At 36.1% G+C, this 23,519-nt stretch overlaps 3 protein-coding genes across 4 annotated transcripts in view; 2 read left to right on the forward strand and 1 right to left on the reverse strand.

Annotated features, from left to right (window-relative positions):
- LOC125227424 (monocarboxylate transporter 12-like) overlaps nucleotides 1-11,383 on the reverse strand; it is a 67,781-nt gene extending 56,398 nt beyond the window's left edge. The window contains exon 1 of the mRNA XM_048131739.1: nucleotides 11,173-11,383. The gene's annotated coding sequence lies outside the window, so the exon portion shown is untranslated. The remainder of the gene's footprint in view (nucleotides 1-11,172) is intronic.
- Nucleotides 10,752-13,862, forward strand: LOC125227430 (trypsin-1-like). Of its 2 annotated transcripts, XM_048131745.1 has the most exons (5): nucleotides 11,595-11,621; nucleotides 12,023-12,261; nucleotides 12,489-12,718; nucleotides 13,110-13,288; nucleotides 13,687-13,862. In XM_048131745.1, exons 2-5 carry the CDS (start codon nucleotides 12,246-12,248, stop codon nucleotides 13,829-13,831), a joined length of 570 nt encoding a protein of 189 aa, XP_047987702.1. In that variant the 5' UTR covers nucleotides 11,595-11,621; nucleotides 12,023-12,245; the 3' UTR covers nucleotides 13,832-13,862. The 2 variants fall into 2 exon arrangements, with proteins under 2 accessions (XP_047987704.1, XP_047987702.1); XM_048131747.1 differs by lacking the exons at nucleotides 11,595-11,621; nucleotides 12,023-12,261 and adding an exon at nucleotides 10,752-10,816.
- A 1,471-nt stretch (nucleotides 13,863-15,333) lies between these two features.
- Nucleotides 15,334-21,496, forward strand: LOC125227037 (trypsin delta-like). The gene is made up of 7 exons (XM_048131229.1): nucleotides 15,334-15,664; nucleotides 16,015-16,244; nucleotides 16,349-16,524; nucleotides 16,705-16,895; nucleotides 18,319-18,455; nucleotides 20,333-20,511; nucleotides 21,320-21,496. Exons 1-7 carry the CDS (start codon nucleotides 15,379-15,381, stop codon nucleotides 21,468-21,470), a joined length of 1,350 nt encoding a protein of 449 aa, XP_047987186.1. The 5' UTR covers nucleotides 15,334-15,378; the 3' UTR covers nucleotides 21,471-21,496.
- Nucleotides 21,497-23,519: the final 2,023 nt, after the last annotated feature.

The raw sequence follows: 23,519 nt of genomic DNA on the forward strand, positions 1-23,519 counted from the left end.
GTAAAACGAATCTCTGAATTTGTAAAAAGATAAATCAAAAGATACAGCCATTAACATGTGCTCACTCAGTTCTCACAAACTACCAACGAAAACAGTGAATATATTCATTTAACATATAATATTTATATACTAACATTTAGTAAAAAATAGGCCAACCTACCTCTATAAATATTAGATCACCTAGTGACGTATTAAATTTTTTACAAATAGTTTCTTATGCTCACTCAATCCACACACTTTTGAAAAGCCGAATTTTGATGAAAAACATAAGATTTAGACCGCTATTATATGTGTATAGTTTAGTAAAAGTGAAATGGGAATTTGTAAAATACAAAACGAACCACTAACGTGTCAGGTTTTTTTATAATAAATTTTTGTAAGTGCTCACTCAGTCCACACGTTTTGAGAAAGTTAAAAATGTAAATATCTTACGATTTGTAGCACCTAAGACACTCGAAAGTACTTCAACATTTAGTAAAAATTTTTACTAAATATCCACCATCTAATATTTTATATTCGTTGTCTGGTTTTAAAGATATTCAGACATAACTTTTCTCATACAAATGTATCAAGTAGGGTGACCACACTATGTCGGCTCCTGATTTTCCCCACCTTCCCATTGTCATATTGAGATTGGGGAGTTTCGTTCAATTTTGATAATAGTTTACCGGATTTGTAAGTGGGAGCGAGAAAAGAATAACTATTTCTCGCTCCCACTTACAAATCCGGTACGCTCATCTGTTAGCGCGATTAGATTACCAGGTTCTGGTTTCTTACTAGTGAAGTATTATATTCTTTGTTTCTTACCAATTATCATTCATGTCCTTTTTAATGCATGCATGTCGATATGGTTATTATCTTGACGTCGATAAAAATTAAACAATCATCACTATGCCAAGAACATAACCTAAAAACAGTTTGCAGATGGAGAATATGGTATTAGTTTAATATTATCAAAATTGAACGAAGGAAACTCCCCAATCTCAATATGACAATGGGAAGGTGGGGAAAATCAGGAGCCGACATAGTGTGGTCACTCTACTTGATACATTTGTATGAGAAAAGTTATGTCTGAATATCTTTAAAACCAGACAACGAATATAAAATATTAGATGGTGGATATTTAGTAAAATTTTTTACTAAATGTTGAAGTACTTTCGAGTGTCTTAGGTGCTACAAATCGTAAGATATTTACATTTTTAACTTTCTCAAAACGTGTGGACTGAGTGAGCACTTACAAAAATTTATTATAAAAAAACCTGACACGTTAGTGGTTCGTTTTGTATTTTACAAATTCCCATTTCACTTTTACTAAACTATACACATATAATAGCGGTCTAAATCTTATGTTTTTCATCAAAATTCGGCTTTTCAAAAGTGTGTGGATTGAGTGAGCATAAGAAACTATTTGTAAAAAATTTAATACGTCACTAGGTGATCTAATATTTATAGAGGTAGGTTGGCCTATTTTTTACTAAATGTTAGTATATAAATATTATATGTTAAATGAATATATTCACTGTTTTCATTGGTGGTTTGTGAGAACTGAGTGAGCACATGTTAATGGCTGTATCTTTTGATTTATCTTTTTACAAATTCAGAGATTCGTTTTACAATTGTTTTAGAACTTTTACTAAATGATCAGCATATTTTTTTTTATATTCGGAAGGTGCTCACTCAATCCACACACACACGTTTTATTCTCTGGACATTGACGTAGAAAATATTTTAATCTATTTAATATATAGGTATTGTTGTTTGTATTTTATTGACGTGAGTATGTGAATGTGTGAACAATGTATCATATCCATGCCAATTTATATGAGTTTTTGATTAGAAGTTCGAATTACAATAAACTTTTTCTTTGAATGCAATGATGGCTATATCTTATTTGAGAATATGTTGACCTATTACTAACTCTAACTGAACAGCAGACTTAAGACCTTTTCAATGACTATTCATCATGGAGACTGTAGGACCAATTTTATCACTCTTATAAGTGGATCCCTAGTGGAGGATAAGGAGGTACGGGTACGGGTCCTATGTCTTTTGTATGTACTCAGATGTGGCGATAAATAAATGTTTTCTATTCAATTCTAATTTGACAAGCGTGTAATGAAATATTCCTTTTGTGAAAATATTGGTTCCCATTTAGATATTTACTAATATTTTGGCTCGCTTACCAATCAATCGCTGTCGATCAGCGCAGTGAGCCCGCATGTCGCACATTATTATTTTGTATTTACCAATTTCGCCTGTCAATTCATTTCAGTGATGTTTGCCCGCGGAGTACATGACGATGACGGCCCGTCATGCCAAGCGCCGTGTCGTAAACAACAAATAAATCATTAAAATATGTATCATTTGTTAACAACATTTCAAAGACTTAACTACGCTCTAATGAGTTGAGAAAAATTAAGAAGGAACATAAAAAAATCATTTTTACAAAGTTCATAGCGTTTTATGGACATCATTTGACTTAATGTTCCTATTACTTTGCCAATTCGTTTATTTACATTTTGAGTGCTTAATAAAAACGAATTAAAAACATCTAGCAGTATACTTCCTATACCAAGTACACAAGAACATTTTTTTTACCGATTTACAAAATCAATATTTTACATTACACAGGAACAAATTTACTGATTCCGTAAAATTGTATTAGGTACAAATTACATGGTTTAACTACACATCTCTCTGTTACGTTATTAATTTTTGTGGTTATTTAATTTCCCACGGCTTATTCATAATATTCATTATATTTACAGCTATCGCTGCACGCTGAGCCGAGTGGGATCGATTCCTAGCCCTTGGCGGTCGTAGGCGAGCAAATATTTCGAGAACGGCTTTTTTTACAGAAGTCAATATTATTTAATCTCAAAATCTCGGGCTCTTCGGAACTTTACACAGGACATAAAAAAGGCAATATTTTTGTAATACTTTTACTGTTTTATTAAATTTCTAATGAAATGTAAGGAGTGATATAACCCTCAATACATCTCCTACTAATATAAATCTCTTAAATTAACTCATGACTTGTATAAACGTATCATAAAAAATTACAAATTAAAAATGTAAGTGGTATGCAAAACCTTGAATTGTATCCTTGGGCCTTGGTACAATGCCGCAAGGGCCTATTTTAGACATTAGCTAGCTTTTAAATTTAGTCTTAGTTTCTTATATAATTATGTAAATATGTTCACGTAAATAAAGAGTTTTTAAACCTCGAATAAAATTGATATTTAGGTATATGTACAGTCGACCAAAAATGTAGTTTACCACCCTACGGTTGAGGTTCGTTTGAACATCATGAAAAAACAAGGACGATTTCCGATTGCTATAATATTATGTCAGTGACAATTGCTCTCTCTATACAGGGTGTAAACCTAATACGGGCGAACCTCTTAACGGTGGTGAGTATAGGACGTAAAAAATGGAATTAGATAACTTTTACTTAAAATTGAAATATTTTTTTATCCATACAAATTAATTCGGCCCGCAACGTAATGCAAACACACTCGCGTTAAACGCTCGTTGACAGTTGTCATTGATTGTTATCGCAACCACGTTTACAGTACATTGCTGCTGGGAAATTTTTCAAAAATTAATTATGGGCTGAAAATTAAGAGTAACGCAAAAACACCTCTTAATTAATGATAACAATAATGAATTATATGCCTGGTTTCAAACGAAATCGCCTTTATTACGTTTACGCACTGTATATGATATTTACGTCATGCAATGTGTCAATGTCAAGTCAACCTTAGCAATCGTTAGAGCTCACAGAAACATTTTGTCAAAACTGGTAGACCACTTTCTTGGCCCACTGTACATGGCTTTTGAATTGGGCTTGACTTGCCGTTGCCAATCGAATATCACCTTCTTAATACATGTTAATATTGATTCGCCTAAGCTCTATAAGCAATGGGAACACAAAGCTCGAGACAAAAGGCTGTAAGCTTGTAATCTAATAAGCAGAAAACTTTGTTACCGGCTCTATTGAAACTAAACCCACTCGAAGCGCTTCCCTCCTTCCTTTATTGGCGAACGCGAGTTCGTAGATTTCTTCTTCCAATATCTCATGTCATGTCGCATTTCGTAATTTAGTAGAAAGGTTGCCTTAAAATACAATAAAATGAAATAAAACTATTTAAGCCAAAACTTTTTACCTTGCCTGTATTATTATTATCAACTTGAATAATTGATGTAGTCAGAGAATTCTGAAATACTCATAGATTTGTCAACATCTAATCTTTCAATAGGAAAGAAAAACAAGTTAAATATCACGTTCTAAATATAACGAAATCCGCAATAATGTTCTAAAATTAAAGCATACGAGGGTCATGCCAAAAGAAGTTAGATACTCCATGGTCATTTGATCGATACTGGCCAGTTATACACCATTTTAAAGGTAGGTTTTTTGCTTATAAATTTAAAAATGGAACACTTGGAAATTCTTAGGATTCTTTTTTTAATTATTTTTTTTCTAAATAATTTTGGCGGGAATTTTCTGCAACAATGGAGCTTACTCGACGTGATTTTCGTGTTATGATATGTTATGACTTTAAAAAAGGTTTAAAACCTCATGAGTGTTTTGAACTTTTAGTTTCGACTTTTGGAGAGTTTGCGTGTTCACGTGCAACTGTTTTTAATTAGTTTTCTAAATTTAAAAGAGGATGGGAGAGCTTTGAAGATGAGGCGAAGACCAGATGGCCGCCAACCGCAGTCACTGAAGAAAATGTACAGGCTGTGGAAAAAAATATTCGTGCGAACCGACGAATTACATATGTAGAGCTCGAGCGTGAACTGGGCATTGGATCAGCAGCATTGCAAACTATAATTCATAGTAATCTGTCTCTTCATAAGCGTTGTTCAAGATGGGTGCCGCACAAGCTCACCGATTTACAGAAAGGCCGTCGCGTGGATTGGTGCAAATTTATGATAGATAAATTCCACGCAGGCGAGAAAAAAAACGTATATGATATACTTACAGGTGACGAAACATGGCTATATAACTACGATCCCGAAACAAAGCGACAGTCCACAGTATGGTGTTTTGAAGATGAGCCGACGCCAACAAAATGTCGCCGAACCCGAAGCACACAAAAACAAATGGTTGCCTCATTTTTCTGCAAGACGGGACATATTGCTAAAATAGTGCTAGAAGATCAAAAGACAGTTAATTCAGAATGGTATGTGACAGTTTGTGCCCCAAGAGTACTGTCAACTTGGTGTGACAAGCGGCCGAATTCAGGAACCCGGCACCTGCTCTGGCACCACGACAACGCTGCCCCGCACACTTCCGCTAGAACACTTGACTATTTCAGCTCAAAAAACGTGACTATTCTGCCCCACCCCCCATATTCCTCTGACCTAGCCCCCTGTGATTTTTACCTTTTTCCTAAAATTAAAGAAAAATTAAAAGGAAAGCGATTTGAGAACAAAGAAGATGCCCTGGCTGCGTATAATTACGAAATTTCTGAGGTGTCTAAAGAAGAGTGGTCATCGGTATTTTCTAAGTGGTTTAGACGGATGGAAAAGTGTATACGTGTTCACGGTGAATACTTCGAAAAAATAGATAGCTGTAATAAAGAATAAAGTATGTAAATCTTGAGTATCTAATTTCTTTTGGCATGACCCTCGTATGTTATTTATAAGCAGTTCCACAAATTTTAATCAAATCTCTCTCTCTAAAGAACTCTTAGGTACAGTTCGTATATTTACGTATATAGCATACAGTTTGTTTCCCCTATTAAATTGGTCCCACCCGATAATATATACATAATATATTATTTATAGTCAAATTTAAGACAGTTAGCTGTACAGTATAGCGTACAGTTTCATTTTTCTCCAATTAATCGAGTCTATCCTCTCCCAACTAGATCTAAAAACCCGTTTATCCACCATTTGTCTACAACGCATACTATCATAATTTGGATATATATAATGCGTAGAGGGGACGGCAGCCTGGAAGAGCTGGTCATTGTTGGCAACGGCGTAGGCAAGAGAGCACGAGGCCAGTCACCAACGTGCTGGTCTGCCCAAATGAAGGAAGCCACTTCCTCGTCAATGTTTATATCAGACATAGTTATTAGCCATTATATTTAGCCGGCCTCGACGGCGGGCGCGGATAGTGCGATTATTTACGTATGCAGGCCCGCGGATGGTCCACATTCTATGCTAATAGGGGTCAGCAGTGCTCGGTGCAAGGGATTATGACTATTATATTACTGTTACTCTTTATAAGTGGCACAATCAAATGTATCTATGTACATAGAATAGAACAATCAAAATACAACTTTTTCTTAAACTTAAACTAACATGAAATAAATATACATACTTATTTACATCTAAGAGTAGGTCATAATAAAGCATTTTACGTGTTAATTTTAATCTGCAATAATGATGTAACATGTATTGTATTGATTCACTGAAGTTCGGTACCTATTTAAAGAGATGAGTATACATACGAGTATATTTAACTTATCATATACTTAATATTGTCTTCGGTTACCGCGATAGTTACTCATGAAATAAAACTACGAACGAAGCATTTCCACACGGGTGAAGGAACACATAGCGGATGTCAAGTCGGCAAAGGTCTGCAGTCTCTGAACATGTCATGAATAAAGTCAATCATGCTATAAAGTTTGACAAGCCTCTGGTTCTTGCTAAGGAGAAGCGATATATACCCAGAATGTTGCGAGAGGCCATTGAGATCAAAAAATATCCAAACTTTAATAGAGAGGATGGCTTTACTTTACCACCGGCTTGGGATTCAGTAGTACATCTGATAATGGAACAAGCACGACGAAGGCTGTGAGGCATTTGTGTTGTATGGTGTTGGACATTTGCAGTTTGTTCTTGGTCAATTTTTGTGTAGATTAATTGGTTAATTATTTTTTTAACATAGTAATGATAATTTTTTTGAATATTTTATAACTAGCTTTATTAATAGTGTGTGAACCTGCCTTAGAAATCTATATTATTTGTGGTCATGGTTCGTTAGTATTTCTTGTATGTGGGTAGCTTTTGCACGTTTTAATTTTTCCTCAGTCACCCGTTGACCACGAACGCTGTAAAGAGTTCGAAACGTCGGGATGTATTTTAAATTCATTATACGCGATTTAATCCGTTTCCATAGTTATCATAGACTTATTAATCTAAGCCCTACAATGTATTTGTTTACTATTTGTTTCTAAATGACTGTAAAGAGTAATTAATTGCACAAATTTGAATTAATGAACGTGGTATAACAAAAGATTAAAAGACCTAAGTACCTACTACACCGAGACATCCTGTTCACACAAAGACTGATATAGGGAAGTAACCCTCGCTTTTAGTTTTAATGGTTCACAGGGGATGTCCTTCCGTTTCCTCCCCAGACCAACTACACGGATATGGTTTTCTAACTTTAAGTAGATGCAAGCGGTGAAATTGAGTTTTTACAGAAATTGCACCTATAAATATAATATGTAGTAAATTTTCGATCAATGAAAGGAATTATTGAATTATTGAATTAATATTTGTTGTAAATGTACTCATATAAATAAATGGATTAAAAAAATACGAGTATGTTTTGCATGTTGCACGATACGTAAAAATAGAAGTATCTTATATCCGTGGCCGGGAGAGTTCAAGGTGAATGAGGTTGTAATGCCGCCTGTTTTCAGGAAAATGTGGACGGAGAGAGAAACTAATCCGGTTCATTAGGACGATCTTTTTTGAGTGAAGTTAAAATATTATAAATAAAGCCACTTTTTAAATACTTTACGTACGAAAGTTATTCTAGTAAGAATATGCATATTATAATTATTTTGACCTATATAAAAATATTCAAATGAGCGAATATGGCACAGAAATAAGCAAAGGTACTACATACTACATACTTATACGACTCATGTGTTTGACGGTAGTGTTAAACAAATGTAGTGTGGAAAGGTTTTCTTCGTATTTTTCCGGAAACGTTTGTATTTGTCATTCTACGGACACTGTCAATTCTGTATTGACGCTGACTGAAATAGCATGACACGATTGTGCATAATCATAAGAAGCTTTTCGCACTACATCTGTTCTAATATTATGTAGGTATAGATACAATAATTCCTTCTAATACGGTATTTTCTTTAGGCTCCGACACCCCTGGCGGAGGCAGCGAGCGCGGAACGCGATTACAGCCGGCTGATTGGTCGCGCTCTCACTCCGTGGCGACCACTGAACTCGACTCATTTGATGGCTCAATATCCACGGCCCGAGTGTCAAAGTCAAATATTAGAACACGTTTATAAATCTTGTCTTTTTTATGTTTGTTCAAAGCTTTATTATTTGGCCATTATTTATGTACCTACCTATTTCAGTAAGAATTTAAAAAACTGGTATGACTAAGTCCGTTTTCACATTATCCGATCCGATATCGGATGTCGGAAGGATTTCGATGGAAAAAATCCAAGATGGCGCCTGTAATTTACTTATGGAATATCGGTCCGACATCCGATATTGGATCGGCTAATGTGAAAACGCACTTGTAATTTAGTTAAAGTAAGATCTTCACTTCACTGCTTCTTGTTATATTCATGGTTAACTAACACAGAATAATAAAGTAGTTCTTTTTTAGGGGTACAATTTATGTATATAACACGTTTTTTTTTCTCTCTCTCCAGCACACACATTCCTATTCTACGTTGCATTTTTTTTTCTTTCGTCCTCTTTCTTCTCATGTTAGGATATTTATTTATTTATTTATTTATTAGTAAAAACATGTTTACATGACATTACAGTAAAACCAATGCGTCACGAAACTTAGATTTAACAAAAAAGAGAGAAAATAAATAGAACAAAATTAAAAATAAAATTAAACAATTGATTTGGGATTTGGGGGGGATATATAATTATATATTGTTGTTTTAATAATGTATCAAATACTTAACTGTCTCCTATCTATTAAGCCAACCATAGTTTCTGATGTAGTAATTCGTGGATAATGTCGTTGGCTATGCATTAAGTTAATTTTGATTGTACTTATACATGTAATTATATATTGTATAGTTGTTTGTTATCCCTAAAATAAATAAAATAAAAATAAAATAAAATATATTAATTATTTCGACCTAAATTACCCATAAGTTTACATAGGTTCGCTCCTACTTACTACTATATTCGGCATTTGTCTCGTTACTTTCCTTATTTTTCAAGAGTGGAATAATGAAGTTAAAATTAAACGTACATGTCCAGCATCATCATATGATGATCAAAAATACTAATTAATACATACAATCACGCCTGTATCCCATAAAGGGGTAGACAGAGCACATGAAACTACTCACATTTCAGTCCCACTCTTGGCAAATAAGGGGTTGAATGAAAACGAAATTGTGACTAATTAATATGCATAATAATTAACATAGTTTATACTGAAATAAAACAATACGGGCTTATGGCGCAGATGTATTATATGTAGCTTTATTTGACGTTCATATGCGCATTGTAATATGCCTACTTGAAAAATAAATATTTCATTTTCATTTATTAAATATCAAATCTCACCGGGAGTTGTTCCAGTAATTTAATTTATTTCAACGTTGCTGCTATTAGTCGTGCAATATTCTTTATGATAAATTATGAGCAGTCACCCAGACAATACACTCGTGGGTGTGTACTGTCTGGGTGTACCTATGTATGTTTGGACAGAGAAACATGTCGGTTATTGGTCGCTGGGTCACGGCAGTAAGGTTTAGTTATAATTTAAGGTTCTACGTGAAAACTGTAGAAGTAACAAATATTGTAAGATAGTTAGAAATTAGTGCGATAGGGACGACGATGTTTTATCATTTATCGCTCGACCAGGTTATCAGAACATACATAAAATGTACATAATATGTCCAATTTGTTTTTAGGCACATGACATTATTAGTTGGGTTCGATACCTAGTTAGATATATTGCAACATTTCTACCGAACAGCCATTAATTTGGGCAGCCGGCGGAAGCAAGGTCGATGGGGTGGAAAGGTAACATGCGGACCATGCGGTTGATATTTCCGTGCGTGGGTTAGGTTTTATGTTGTTTTTTTTTCCGCATTATGAAAAGACCGAAAAGGTTTGGCAAAATGAGGTATATTATGATTTTGAAATTGTATTATTTGAGTGATTTTTTTTTTACATTTCAACAAACGAAGAAAATAAATGGAATATATATAGAATGAAATGAAGTGCAAACGTTCGTATTTGTCATGCTACTTCAGTCAACGTCAGTAGTTCTTGTAGTGAGATTGCTGAATAGCATGACACGTTCGTGAAACTACGATGGAAAAACATTTTGTACTACATCTGTAGGTTTTACATGAATTAAGCTTGTACCTAGGTACTACAATTATACATTTGTTTAGATAGATATCATCAAAGGCAGCATTAACCATTGCAATAAGTAGATCTTTTAACGCTGATCTAAGCATGTGTTTAGAAACTATTTCTCTTAGTAATTAGGGCCTAAACCTTCACCTTTACTTAACATTAATGGCTGTGACTATTATGTTTACAGAATGTTCGGAAAGTATCCACCAGTACCGATTCTAACAAGAAAGACACAATGGGCACGTGTGAGGACCGTTATAGCTGCGTCACGTGCTGCAGTCTGCAGTGCGAGCCACCGCAATGGAAACTACAAAATCTCACGCAAGTATATACCTTTCTATACCGTCTTAAGAGCGTTGGTCTGAGACTTAAATCGCATTATATGAAAATAAACGCACAACCACGCGAACGCGGACGTGAGTGTGAAAATAAAGCGGCAAGAATTGTACGGAATTGGCGACATTTGAAGGTTTATTTTCCTTTGTTATTAGTCTTGTCAGGATACAACAATAAAATAAATTCGTGAGCAAAACAGCATCTTGTACGAAATTGATTAGGTACCTAAGAAATTATTTAGACAATAAATAATTGCCAGAAAGTTTTAAGTTTATAGGTTATGAAGCCTATATGAACCTATTATAAGGTCATCCATTAAATACTGCATTGTGATTGTGAATCGTTATGCTAGGAAAACAAACATAGGCATTTTTAAATTTTATAATGTACTGTAAATATCTTTCTGTACATTAGCTACCTACTTTAAGAAGTTACAATCTACTAAACTAAAACAACTAACCAAAGCAAATATAATAAAAATATACTTACATTTTATTCAGGTTTAAGGTTACGGAGCATTTAACGATCTTGTTACTCTCACTTTTTAACAGCTGTAATCACTGAATCGATATACACATTTGTTTTGATTTGGCTCGCAACCTGACTCGTCCAAAATGCAAATGATTTTAAAACGAAGCGCCCGTTTACATTATTCTTATTTCATTACATATTCTGGTGTTGCTTGGTGTGGGTATATAAAAGGGGTGGAGAGATAAAGGGATTATTTGCTGGAAGGTAAGTTGGTTGTAGGTTATGTTTAGTGCGCGGGGATGCCACGCGCGGCGCTGTCGGCGGCCGGCGGTGGTCGACTGAGCGAGGGCGGGCGGCTTGCTCCATTCGCACTCACGGTTTCATAATAAAATCATCCGTCTCATTTCCCCTTCACAAGTCGTATAAGACAAACGGGACAGCAGTAACATTTACACTGTAATTTGAAGGTAATCCGCATTTTGGATATTGGTAGATAAACGATAAGGTAGTTAAAGCTTCTGTACGATTTAGCAGGTTTCGAATATGGGTATATTCACGTACGTATAACATTTTTCATTTCGTTAACACGTATTTTGAGTTTTTACAGTCAGCTACATAATCATTTATCAAAATACTATTTTAGGGGATGTTACTTTAGTTATTTTTTGATTTTTAGTGTTACTTGATAAGTACATCGCTATCGTGTGTATGCTGTTGAATAATGAGAAAATGATTGTAGTATTAATTTAGCCGATTTATCTCGACTATTAAAATCTCCATTTATCGAACTAGAACGCTGGTGTTCAGACGCATTTAAGATGCTATATAGATCTTATGATTTTTTGTACAAGATTATAGTTTATTCCAGAATTAGTGCAGCGGTCTGTCATATAAAAGATTTAGGTGAAAACAATGTCGATTTATTAAAAGCGTCATTATTAATAGCCGGTGGCAAACCTGCGCGTTTGGAACAGTTCCCTTGGAATGTTCAGTTCTTGAACAGCGGAGGCTTGTGCGCAGCCAGCATTTTGACTAAGAAGACAGTGTTGACGGCAGGACACTGCTTTGATTTTAACAAGAACATCGGAGACATGTCAGTGCTTGCAGGTACCTAATCCTAAATATAAGTACTCTATGATTGGCTGCCATGAGCTTTAGCGGTGGAATCACAACATTCTCTGCGGTCATGAACATCATCTGAGGAATGAAAATAATAGCTTGAACTTACTCATGTTAACACTGATACTTAAGCCGACGCTCCTAGCCGTCAATTATAATGGTAGAACAAAAGAGCTCACCCACTATTCAAACATCTAAGCACTTATCGTTTTCAGCGTCGCACCACATCATGGATCACCACAGACAACAACACAATGTTTGGGACTTCAGGATTCACCCGGACTACAACACGACAGCGATATTCTCTGACGACATAGCCCTCATTTTCATAGAAGACTCGTTCGTTTACGGTGTCGACGTGCAGCCAGCGAAGCTGGTCAATACTGATCGCTGGATGAAAGAATATGGAAGCCTGTTCACGGCGACTGGCTGGGGGCAGACTTCGGTATTTATATACTTACACCAATCAATTATATCATTATTCATAATATATTGTCCTGCTTATTACTTACATGATTTCATTGTTAATAGGCACTTACCTGTTTCTTAGGTCGGCTTGAATTCATATTTTAATTTCGGAATGCATGCACACAAGTAAACACATTCAGACTTTATCGAATAATGAATTGATCCTGTTAGTTATATTTGTACTATATAGATGAGTAATTAATTGATACGCCATCTCAGACCGAAACAAAAAGCTTTATTTCGCAAGCTAAACATAAACTGACACATTGACAGCATGTCATAACACCATAAATTATTTCATTAATAAACAAACTATTTCATAATAATAAGGAGTATTTATTTTCACCAGGATATTTTTATTTATTCAGGAAAATGGTGATCTATCTTCAAGAGGTCTAATGGAAGCCAAATTAATTCTCATTCCACGCAAGGATTGCTTGAAAGACTTCAAAGGAGTGACGTTCAGTCGTGACATGTTCTGCTTGTATGGGAACGGCACTAGTGACACGTGTAAAGGAGACTCGGGTGGAGGCATCTTGTGGAATAAGTAAGAATTAGTTATATTTTTCTATCAATTTGTAACGACCTTCGGGTCATTCATAAATTACTTACGTCATACAATTTGATAATTTTTTGCCCCTCCCTCCTTCCTTGTCACAGCTGGTCACAATTGTGAGACTCCCCATCCTGGCAATGGTACCACTTTTAGCAGTAAAACATCGGGTTTCTTGAAGCCTGGGAGACCTATTTACTACAAAGAACAAAGTTCTACTGCAGTCTAAGTGCGTTATCACATTATCCGATCCGATATCGGATGTCGGACCGATATCCCATACATTACAGGCGCCATCTTGAATTATTTCTATTGAAATAATTCCGACATCCGATATCGAATCGGATAATGTGAAAACTGTCTAAGTGCGCGATATTTATTTGTATTTCCAGCATGATCGTTGGCATCGTGTCGCACGGAAAAGGTTGCTTGAAGTTCCCCGGCGTTTATTCCAACGTCTACTACTACATTGGCTGGATAAAGAACACCACAGAAGAACTGATTCGCCACTATTGTCGATTTCAGACATTTGGTTAACTAGGTCTACGCTTTTAATAAAAAGTCATTTTTACAGATTTTTAAAGTTTTCTTTCTCTGTAAAGTAGCTGCGGGCTACCACGACTTTGAAACTGATGCCTATGTGTAGTTTTTCGCTAAAGTTTGCGTGACTTACTTTCTGTAGCTATTGCCGCTAGCTATAGCTATCTATGAAATTTCCAACTATATGTCTTTAATATAACAGTTAAATTAATATTATTATGACACATGTATAGCTAGTATTTTAAGCTGGTAGTGGCATTATATATTACTAGCTTTTGCCCGCGGCTTCGCTCGCGTTTGAAAGAGACAAAAAGTAGCCTATGTCACTCTCTATCCCTACAACTATCTCCACTTAAAATCACGACAATTCATCGCTCCGTTTTGCCTTGAAGGACGGACAAACAAACAGACACACACGACAATTTCCCATTTATAATATTAGTATGGATGGTTGGATGTGGTAGAGGTAGGGATCAAAACAAGATAACGTGATGGCGTTTGGGGCTTTGCTAATTTTGTATCAATATAATTCAATATTATGGCGACATAGAGAGTAGGGCTGGCAACCTGTCACTGCAATGTCACAGTTTCATTTTCTTTCAACCCCTTATTTTCCAAGAGTGGCACTGAAACTTGAGTAGTTTCATGTGCTCTGCCTACCCCTTCATGGGATACAGGCGTGATTGTATGTATGTATGTATAGAGAGTAGGATATCCACGCATCTCATAGAGTATGAATATAGCTTTAAACTTAATTGATATACCTAACTTTAATTGTAATTATGAATATAAATGTGTAACTATGTACCTATTTAGTTGTGTACTGTGCATATGGTCTCAGGTTGTCTGATATAAATGATTTGTTATTCGCACACACATTCCTAATTCCATTAATTAGGTTCGTGTTATATACCTATTTTTTTTTCTAATAATAAAAAAACTTAAGAAAGTCACCTGTTGTATGTGTGAGTGACGTGTTTGAATAGAGAACACATATTTAAAATTAGTAACACAAACAAAACAAACGCCTATTCGAACACGTCACTCACACATACAACAGGTGACTTTCTTAAGTTTTTCACCTATACCTATTTATTGGTGTGTCACTGTGTACTGTACCACAGTATAATAAAGAGTACTATCGTACAGTATGGCCACTTCCACTCCCCGCTGAAAGCATTCTCGGTTACTCCGTTACGCCAAACAAAAACGCGACCCATCGACCTGTCATATTTTACCATACAAGCATAGTACGCGTTCACCTACGCACGAACTTAGAATGATATCTAGGAACGCGTTTCTTTCGTGAGCGTTGATCGCCAGTGTCGAGATGTGACTGTACTGTATAGTGATATGCATGCATACGTCAGCTAATTACAGCCAGTCAACGTCAATTGTTTTAATTCGAGCATGCAATCACAATTTCACCAAAGTACCTAGTCATAAATTCACGATATCGATATCCACAGTAAATTAAGTTAATTAGAACACCACTGAACCGAAATTTTAATTTTATAATCCATTTCGGAAAACAATATTGGAACATGTTACACCAATCCCGTTACGCGTGTTTTTTCGTTTTATTTTTAATAATATTTACACAAACATTATGTCGTAAACACAAACATGGATACAAGCATGTATTGTCGTCAATTGAGGGTAAAATTGTGGGGGGTAAGCCAGTGGCTATAGAGAAGTTCCCTCATATGGCGCAGTTGCTGAACGGCGGGTCGCTATGTGCTGGAAGCATCTTATCGAGCTGGGCGATCCTGACTGCGGCACATTGCTTCGAATTGCAACAAGATCCAGATGATATGGAAATACACGTAGGTATGATATTTTAATGAGAATTTTCCAAATACGTGTTTTCTCGGCTTACTTACAAATAAATGACAAATCTTCGAATTCTCTATCAATAAAAAGCGTTGAACTCTGGCTACTACCATATCTCGGACACTGCAGGCGATCAAATATATGAAAGAGCGCGTTTCTATTTAGCACACATTCTAAGCTTGTGTAGGTGAACGCTTACCATGCTTGTATGAGTGAGATATGACAGGTCGACAGTTCGCGTTTTTGACAGACGGTAACTGTGAGGTAACCGAGAGGGGGTGGGCGGAACTTTCAGCGGGGAGCGGAAGTAGCTATACTGTATGCTACTACTGTCTGTATTATTTCAGGAGCCAGATATACTTACGACGCCAATGCTGACGTGTATGATGTGTGGTACTTCGTCGCACACGAGGATTACAGCAAGGCCGTGCCGTTTTCGTGCGACATCGCAGTGATATTTGTGAAACAACCCATCAAATTCTCCAAAAAGACAAAAAAGGCCGTTCTTGCGAACTCAGACATATGGATGGTGCAGGGTGCAACAAATTTTTCAGCTACGGGATGGGGCTGGGTCAAAGTGAGTAAGAATCAATTAACCCCAACCCGATGCATGTTGCATTGGGGTTGTAGATCGTTTTCCTCAAATGTCTATACCCCAAATCCCTCTATAACATTTTGCAGTACAACGGCCCGCTGTCCAGCCACGGCCTAATGTCGACCAGTCTAGAATACGTGCCACTGGACAAATGCATCCGGCAACACAACCTGAATATGACCGAGGATATGTTCTGTTTGTATGGAAACGGAAAGTATGACACGTGCAAAGGAGACTCAGGCGGCGGAGTGGAATGGAATGGGTAAGATTTTTATAGTAAATATATTAAATCTTTGAAATCATATTAGAAAAAAAAATACACAGATGGTGGTTGTTGAATAGGTAGATAATTCTTAAAAAATAGGTAGCATTTTTTTGCTTTAGTCGAGTTGGGCTTTTAAAGAACTACATTATAAAATTTTAAGAGATATTCTTTTTGTAGGATGATAGTAGGAATTGTATCGCACGGTGATGGCTGCGCTCGAAAAGACAAGCCCAGCGTCTATTCCAACGTTTGGTACCTCAGGGACTGGGTGAAAAGGAGAATGTTTGAATTCCAAAATGAATTTTGCAAGAAGGCGCTTGCTGACGGAATTTTTGCAGACATGGATTTCCGAAGGAGGCCGTGTAATATAAAATAGATTTAAATAGTAACCTAGAAATATTAATTTCCTTTATTTATCTTTAAAAAAAAACCGGCCAAGTGCGAGTCGGGCTCGCGCACAAAGGGTTCCGTAGCAGCAAATATAATAAACCAATAACTTAACCAAAATTACAGTTAAATCAACCTATCTCAAAAACTATAAGAGATACTTTGATCAAACCAAAAATCGTTGAAAGAGTTAATTAGCATGCATCACCTCTATTTTTTTTAGAATTTTATACCCCGTAGTTATAAAAATAGAGGGGGGGGGACATACTTTTTACGACTTTGAGAGCTGATATCTCAAAAACCGTTCACTTTAAGAAAAATGTTTTTTAGAAAACTTTATATCATTTTAAAAGACCTTTCCATTGATACCCCACACGGGTATGTACATCGAAAAAAAAATTTTCATCCTCAGTTACATGTATGGGGGCCCCACCCCCAATTCTTTTTTTTTACTATTTAGTGTCATAATTTTGTAGCGGTTCATACAACACATATTCCCATCAAATTTCATCACTGTAGTACTTATAGTTTCCGAGTAAATCGGCTGTGACAGACGGACAGACGGACAGACGGACAGACGGACATGACGAAACTATAAGGGTTCCGTTTTTGCCATTTTGGCTACGGAACCCTAAAAAAACATCTGTATAAAACAGCGTGGTCGCAAGGAAAACGTAAATATTCTACTTAATTACGTAGTTAGATGTATATTGAAAAGTACGTACCTACACATTAAGTATTTATATATTAAATACATATATATCGTTGTCTATATTCTATGTCTATGTAAGAATATCAATCTGTGTAAGAATATCCTATAATATTTATTTATTATTTATATTTATTTATTTATTAACACGTAGTACAAATAAAGTTTCAATAACATCTGTGTCATTCTCTCTCTGAAGTTATTCCAGATCCAGAACTAATAGAGTTAGTAAGTACCTAAGTACTTTTCTACTGATCATAGTGATCATATCAATTTACTAGAAAGGATTATGTGTATTGTAGGTACATGTTTCGACTATATAATTTATTATAGTTATAGTTCTTTGGTAATCTATCTAAGTTAATACGTATATGTTTTTTGCGTGAGGACCATTCATTTAATGTTTAACTCTCACGTTTTAACGTTTCCTCTGCGCATACTGAAATCGTATTAAATCGTTCTGTACCATGCTATTAAAGTTAATGAACTTCTGGATTAATTACGTTTTTAATTTCATTGCCTTCATTCTCCGCCTGAATAGCACAACATGTAAAATGAAATGGTAATGAAACGGAAGACGCGCGTATACCGTTTTTACCTTTTCGTGAATTTGTTGATATTTATAAGATATTATATTATGCACGGGACAAAGATGGATTACAATTTTGAGGGTAGAATAGTTGGTGGTTTCTCAGTTCCAATAGAGAAGTTTCCGTTCGCCGTGCAGGTGTTTAACTACGGAGCCCTCTGTGGAGGGACTGTGCTGTCCAGCTGGGCCGTCTTGACAGCTGCTCACTGCTTCCACAACAATAAAAATGTAAAGGATATCCATGTGCGTTTTGGTGAGAATTATAAATATGATCTTTAGATATTTTAATAAAATAATCTAAATATGTATTTATATATCATGATAAACATGAGCACCTATAATCAACTTCTTCAACATGCCTACCATTTCCTGCCTTTAAATTTAGCAATGTTGTTTACATAATAGATTTATGTTTATACAAGTAATTCCTAATAATGAGACCATTGCTAGGGATTAGACAAAGGTAACATAGACATCAGGCATGTATAATATTTCTTTAAATAGATGCTTACAGGTGCTAGGTACATATATGACATGAATGCAGATTCATATAAAATATGGTATATTGTACAACATGAAGATTACAATAAAGTAGCTCCTTTCGCTTGCGACATTGCATTGATATTTACAATACGGAGAATAAAATTCAATAAGAAAACACAGAGGCCCTCGTCGTGCAATCAAACAAGTGGATGAATGAGAGACAAAAGAATTTTAGGGCAACAGGTTGGGGATTCACAGCGGTAAGTACAATATCAATGTTTCATTTATAATTCTATACAGTCTTAAAGAGTCGGCAGTGAGCTCTTTTCACCTTTCCATTCAAATGGAGTTGCATTCTCATGTTTTGTGCATTTGGGTGTACATAATTATGTACGTGATTAATTATCGTAGTGCCGAAAGAAAACAGCAACAAGTCCGCATTTTGCAAAACAGGATATAACATCAACAGTGCCAATTCAGATTGGTCACGGCAGCATTATTTAATTTGGGTTCCCTTTACTTGCAGAATATCGATTGTCCGATATACATTTGGCATAGCAGCTTTCGCAGAATCATTTTTACCCGAATGATACTTTTGCATAATTGTACAAATAGCATAACTGCCATATCGCATATCATTTATTTGGCAGAATTCTGGATAGCAGAATACTAATTTTGTCGATTTTAATATAGCAGAATTGTATATAGTATACATTACATTTCACCGAATTAGTAATAGCATACTGTTAATATCGTCGACTTTACTTTTGCAGCATTTTATGTCGCATAATATCTCATGTTGCTGACTGTAATTTTATTTTGCACCGAATAGACGATCCCTTGAATTTATTTTGATATGTTGCCAGAAATGTAGATTAGATTAGAATCCCTATCCAGACAAAATACTCACACGACACAGAAATCTTATATGTCACAGAGTCGGTTTAGGTGCGACGACGAGCGAAGCGAGGAGGAGCGTGTTAGGTTGACAGTGAGTAAACCAGAAACTCCTTTTTTAATGTAAAAAATAAATAAAACATAAGTGGCATTATTCTGCGCATCAACATTATGCCAATGTATTATTCTGTCTAAGACAATTGTGCGAAATGACAGAATGCCAAGTCAATAGAATGCGACACAATTTTCGACAAAACAATTAATCGATTATACGACTATTATACTATTTACCATTATGCCATTGTATTACTCTGCTTTAAATAATTCTGCAAAAAGACAGTATGCAAAAAGTCATTCTGCGAAAAGAGGATTCTGCCAAGCGTTGTTATGCGAAGGTAAAATATGACAAAGAAAATTATGCAAGATAATGGTAATCCATTTAATTTAACACGTATGGCGCTGTACATGACAACTCAATGAAAAATTTATAGAGTCAGGCCCCGTAGCCGAATGGCATTTCTCCGACGCCAAACGAAAGCGATACGCCGCTGGCTCTGTCGCGCCAATACGCAAGCGCGATAGAGATACATATCTACTAGCGCTTCGTTTCGTGAGCGTTTCGTGAGCGATTGTGCCATTCGGCTAGCCACCCTGTTCGGAAAGAGAAGAGTCGTGGAATATGGGTTCAAATACATTCCATGACTCTTCGCTTTCCGAACAGACTCCACCTGGTTTTTCAGTACGCCGGGTCGATGTCAAAATCAGGGTTGATGGAGACTCAACTCCGCTTCGTGTCACTGGATAAGTGTCGACGGAAGCACCGCGGCTCTCGGCTGACGGAGGACATGTTCTGTCTGTACGGCGACGGCAAGCGCGACACCTGCCAGGGCGACTCGGGTGGACCCATTGTATGGAATAGGTGAGAAAACATTCAATCTGATGAAGCCGATGGTTTTGGGTTCGAATTCTTACTTACTTACTTGGTTGGCGCGATAATCCAAAATCAGTTTTGGCCTCCAACACAAGAACACGCCACTTTGCTCGGTCTAGAGCGGTATCGCGCCAGCTTTCGCCGACGCCGAGCTCACGGAGGTCAACCTCCACTCTATCCGCCCAACGATATTTTGGGTAACCAGCAGGATGGCGTCCATTCGGTCTTCCCAAGTAGGCTCTTTTGGCTGCCCGAGTTTCGAATTCTGGTGAAGGTATTTCTTCCGAGAGATTAGAATTTTTCATGATGTTATTAAAGATCTATGAAATTTACTTAACCCTTGCACAAGCGGGGCTAGATATCAAAATCGCTATCAACTTATATTGAAATGATTCTTAGTTTTATTTCATTTCATTTATTCATTGTAGTTGTAGTCATGTACAACAAAATTAAGATGTTACATAATATGATACAAGTAAAGCCATGACACCCAGAAAGGGCATGCATCAGTAACTTAAAACTAAAACTAAACTAAAACCTAAACTTGATGTCATTTAATAAATATAATTAATTTAATATATTTTAATAAATAGTTATAAAATTATAGTATGCTATCGAAACTTTTGTCATTAAGGAAATCCTTAACCGAGTAATAGCATTTATTAAATAATACATTTCCAAGTTCTAATTTGATTGTATTAGGAATTTTATTGAATATAATATCAAAATGCATACGAGTATATATTGGGGACTATTTTTGCACATTTCTAAATTAGTTTTTGTTCCTGTATTTCAGGCAGGTGGTGGGACTAGTATCGCACGGCGAAGGATGCGCCCGAATGGACAAGCCAGGCATATACACGAATGTTTATTACTTCGTGCCTTGGCTGAACAAGAAAATTAAAGAAGCTTTCAGAAAGTACTGTATATATGTATCAAGTAGGTGATAAAAACGTACATAAAACATGTACCTCATTAATATCGTCTTTTAATTATTCCTGATTTAAATGATTCGTATCTACACTTTATGTGTATTAAGTACCTATACTTTCCGGCGGCCTTCGGGATGAATAAATGATATCTGTAACTTCAACAGGGGCGCACCCGAAGCTATAAAAATATGATATTATACTTCGACCAAAATAAAACGAACAAAGCGAAAGTCTTCTGTAACCTGTACTTATGTTTATTTCAATTATTTTCTAATGAAACTGATATTGAACAATACCCTTGTAGAAGGTATGTAGTTTTGCCATTACATTTTTGGTAGGCTACCTAAAGTAGTAATATTTGAATAAGTAGTTGCTAAACTAAGAACTAGAAGATACATTATCATGATTGTAAGTACATGTTTTGTCTAAATCTAAGGTGGATGAACATTCTGTAAGATGACGAAGCCTGCGCTATGGATCCCAGCGTATTCGTATAGGTCTGTTCTCAATGTTATGGTGATAGCAAGTTATTGCTGCAAGTTTTGAGACAGAGGCATATGCAAGAAAGTGATGCAGATATTTGCCACTCACTCTTACCTATTAGTTGTGTCTCAAAACTTGCAACAATAACTTGCTGGTCTAAACTCAGCGTTACACACATACGCATTATTGTCGGGTCAAACGCTGGCGGCACGGTTTGGGCCTTGGGACCGATTTATGAATCTCGAACGCATGAATTCGCCGTTCGAAAGTCTGTGGAAAACGACGTAATGCTACGACTTCACGAACGGCGTTTATGACTATACGTCATTTAAATGAGAAATGATTTATGAATGGCGTGTTGTGTAGCGAATATTATGTAGCGTGTTGTGAAGTTCGTCGCCAATCGACGATGACCGAGTTTACAGTCTGAGAAACGTTGTAGTGTGTCCCTTTCAAATTGATATGTGTGAGAAAACGGGACGACACTAAGATGTTGCCACTTTTAAATTTCTACTCATTTTGGTCAGATTGCACACTGTGTCTTGTCCTGATGTTTTAGGTACTTATTAATTTTCAGGGCGCCACTTAAGTCTTATAAAGTGGATAAAACATGTACCCGACAAAGTTCTTACTTGGTGTCCTAGGGTTCAACTCTCTTGAAGTTCGCAGCAGCAATGAGCGGTTGATAACAGCGTGCAAGGTCCTCCGAAACAAGATCAACAGCACGGAACTGCACAACGCCCTTAACTGCATCATTGTCCCTGCGAACAAGTCACGCCGACGCCCGTCTTGCAGATGTCAGACGGGTCGGGCCCACGAGCGACAGCTGCCCGCCGTCACTACCCACTATGCGACATGCTCATCTCGCTGAACGGGCTCTTGCGATCCGATCCACATGTGGATATCTTCAACGACAGCTGGTCTAAACTGACATCCAAATAAATGCCTTACTTATTATGAGACACCGTGAAGTATGTGTGTTAACTGTATAACTTATGTTACGTTATGTTTGATGTTTTTATGTTTACATGTGTTATATGTTTTAACGAAGTTAATGTATGTACAAGTGTAATTGGTAAACCGTTCTTGTAACTAAATAAATAAATAAATTAAATGCCGGCAACGTACTTCCAAAAAAAAAGTATTATTAGGCACTGTATTTGGAACTGTTTTATTTTAATGTTCAAGTTTAGATAAGAGTATAATTATAGTTTAATTTCTCGGCTGTGTTAGGGTCGACAAGCCAGTGGCAGTCGAGTTCCATCAACTTAACTTAAGTAGTTAATTTACAAGTTTATGTTTTAGGTATGCAAGAGTTTCCAGGCCCAAATAATATATTAAGAACACTTTAATTTGCCAAAGATATTGCTAGTTAAATTGTGAAAATAAATATAAATAATGTACTAATCTTAAATACCCACAACCTCTCCAGGAAAGAAAGATATAAATTCAATGAATGAATGCACTCACTTAAATTTCATATCTTACGGGCACTCGTGTATGTCTGACTCATAAACACAAGGCGAAAATATAAGTAATACCAAAGACATATATAACTCTGTATAGACAGATAAAGTCTAA

This window comes from Leguminivora glycinivorella, chromosome 6, assembly GCF_023078275.1.
Source record: "Leguminivora glycinivorella isolate SPB_JAAS2020 chromosome 6, LegGlyc_1.1, whole genome shotgun sequence".
Lineage (NCBI taxonomy): Eukaryota > Metazoa > Arthropoda > Insecta > Lepidoptera > Tortricidae > Leguminivora > Leguminivora glycinivorella.

Bases quoted from the DNA above. Each gene is read 5' to 3' on its own strand.
- LOC125227430 (XM_048131745.1), top strand. The intron at 12,719-13,109 runs GTATTTATATAC...TTATTTATTCAG, and splicing joins CTGGCTGGGGGCAGACTTCG to GAAAATGGTGATCTATCTTC. The intron at 13,289-13,686 runs GTAAGAATTAGT...TTGTATTTCCAG, and splicing joins GGAGGCATCTTGTGGAATAA to CATGATCGTTGGCATCGTGT.
- LOC125227037 (XM_048131229.1), top strand. From the start codon at position 15,379: ATGTTACACCAATCCCGTTACGCGTGTTTTTTCGTTTTATTTTTAATA. The intron at 15,665-16,014 runs GTATGATATTTT...GTATTATTTCAG, and splicing joins TGATATGGAAATACACGTAG to GAGCCAGATATACTTACGAC. The intron at 20,512-21,319 runs GTGAGAAAACAT...CCTGTATTTCAG, and splicing joins GGACCCATTGTATGGAATAG to GCAGGTGGTGGGACTAGTAT.